Source organism: Protobothrops mucrosquamatus, unplaced genomic scaffold (genome assembly GCF_001527695.2).
Source record: "Protobothrops mucrosquamatus isolate PMUCROS unplaced genomic scaffold, P.Mucros_1.0 scaffold6, whole genome shotgun sequence".
NCBI classification, from domain to species: Eukaryota; Metazoa; Chordata; class Lepidosauria; order Squamata; family Viperidae; genus Protobothrops; species Protobothrops mucrosquamatus.
In genome coordinates, this window is record NW_015386393.1 from 3,263,045 (window position 1) to 3,265,033 (window position 1,989).

At 36.8% G+C, this 1,989-nt stretch overlaps 1 protein-coding gene across 1 annotated transcript in view; it reads left to right on the forward strand.

The window, feature by feature from the left end:
* MRPL34 (mitochondrial ribosomal protein L34) overlaps positions 1–1,556 on the forward strand; it is a 5,189-nt gene extending 3,633 nt beyond the window's left edge. Inside the window, exons 2-3 of the mRNA XM_015810058.1 lie at positions 281–360; positions 1,042–1,556. Coding sequence (XP_015665544.1) covers positions 1,066–1,359 — 294 coding nt within the window. The 5' untranslated portion in view covers positions 281–360; positions 1,042–1,065 and the 3' untranslated portion in view covers positions 1,360–1,556. The remainder of the gene's footprint in view (positions 1–280; positions 361–1,041) is intronic.
* The last annotated feature ends 433 nt before the right edge of the window (positions 1,557–1,989 follow it).

The following is a 1,989-nucleotide window of genomic DNA, read 5'->3' on the forward strand; positions in this document are numbered from 1 at the left end:
ACTGGCCTAAGGGGTATTTTAATTTGGTTTTAAAATAATTTTAAAAAGAAACGGCCAATAATGAATATTTCATTTTAATCATATTTTAAAATTAGTATTATTGTATTAGTTATCTGTTTTAACTGGCTGTAAGCCGCCCTGAGTCCGTTAGGAGAAGGGCGGGGTATAAATTTGATAAATAAATAAATAAATAAATAAATAAATAAATAAATAAATAAATAAAGTAATAAAGTAATAAAGTAATAAAGCCTTGCCTGATTTGCTATCTTTCTAAATGCAGGCAACAGGAACTCCCCCTTCTTTGGGAAGGGTGCCACGACTGAGGAGGCCCTACTCGGGTAGCCACTTGTTTGTTCGTAGGTAAGTAGGCTTCAAATTGGCTCTCAGAAAAGTAACCCAAATTCTGGAGGTGGCTTTACAGGTAACCTGGCAGTCAGTCGTGAAAGGATTAACGTGACCCTTTCTTTATCATTTTATATTAGTAGTGAAATGCTGTCAAGTTGGGTACTTCTGTGATCATGTGGACAAAGGCTCATCATTGTTGATCACTATTTTATAACTCATAGTTCTTCCAAAGACATTCCAGTAAACCCTTTGTTCGTATCCATACTTAATCCAAGGTCTTTTCCTTCTATGTTGTTTTTTAAAATTCTTGTGCTGTCAATTTTAAAATTTGCAGAAAGGAGGACATAGGCCAGGACCCAAAGAAACAGCATCATGTTTATTTAAATTGTCCCCATTAATTACTTACAACTTCGGGGTCACATGACTGACAATGGGGTTGCTTTCATAGGCACGTTTTATAGCCCTCTCTTTCCCTCTTTACACCTAGACTTACTGAGTTTAAGCATCAGCAAAGGAAGGTTAGAATAAGAAAATCCTTGTGCAATAACACAAGCAAAGCATATGCTAATCAACCTTGTAGGGCTGTCAAGCAAGAGAGGAATTCTTTATACCATTCACAGCGTAAGAGGAAAAGCAGAATAAAAAATTGACCTTTACAATATTTATTTTTTTGATTTCTCCTTTTCTCTTTCCCAGATTTCTGCTGTTGGTGCACAAAGCATGACCTCTCTCTTTTGGCAGCGTCGAATCTCGTCTGCTTTTTCCACCCCATGGCAACAGATTCTTAACTCCTTTTGGTCAGCAGAGTCTGGCAGTGCTTTCCAAAGCATTCCTAAGCCAGTTGTGCCCTGGAACTACCAGCAGATTCGTCCAAGAACCCGGGGCAATGAGTACCAGCCATCAAATATCAAGCGAAAGCACAAACATGGATGGATTCGACGTATCCGCACAGCTAAGGGGATTGAAGTGATCCTTCGAAGAATGCTGAAAGGCAGGAAATCTCTGAGTCATTAAAATTGATGCTGGTGAGACCCTTCAAACAAAGTTGGAAACTTGACACATTCGTTCTTTTTCTTGCTAGAAAATGCTACAATGTGGTATATAGTTCCACATGGCATCCTTTACACACGGGTGGTTATAGTGGTTCCTATTTGGGTTGTGAATCTAAAATTTCTCCAAGAAGGAATATAAACCTGTTTCAAACATCAAAATAAACATGTCCTTTTGTTTTGTTTTTTTAAAAAGAGTAAGATATAAATATTAAGTGTTGCTATTTTTCTGGAAATCTTTGTGCTCCTTCTATCATGTAACTGTTTTTTTTTGTTGTTGTCCAAATTTAGATCTTGGTTGTTATGGAAAATTCAGACATTCACAGCACAATACTATGGAGAAGTTTGTTTCTTGGAATGATGGTTGCATAGTTGTTTTACAAGAAAGAGGAACCTTGAATAATAATAATAATAATAATAAATTTAATTTATATGCCGCCCTTCTCCCAGCGGGACTCAGGGCGGCGCACAACATATTTAAAACAAAACATAAATACATTCCCCCCCGATAAAACCGAATTAAATCAAATTTTAAAGTTGTGTCTCTGTCAAATTGTTAAAAGATAAACCCCAAATAAAATCCTCCCTAGGTCAG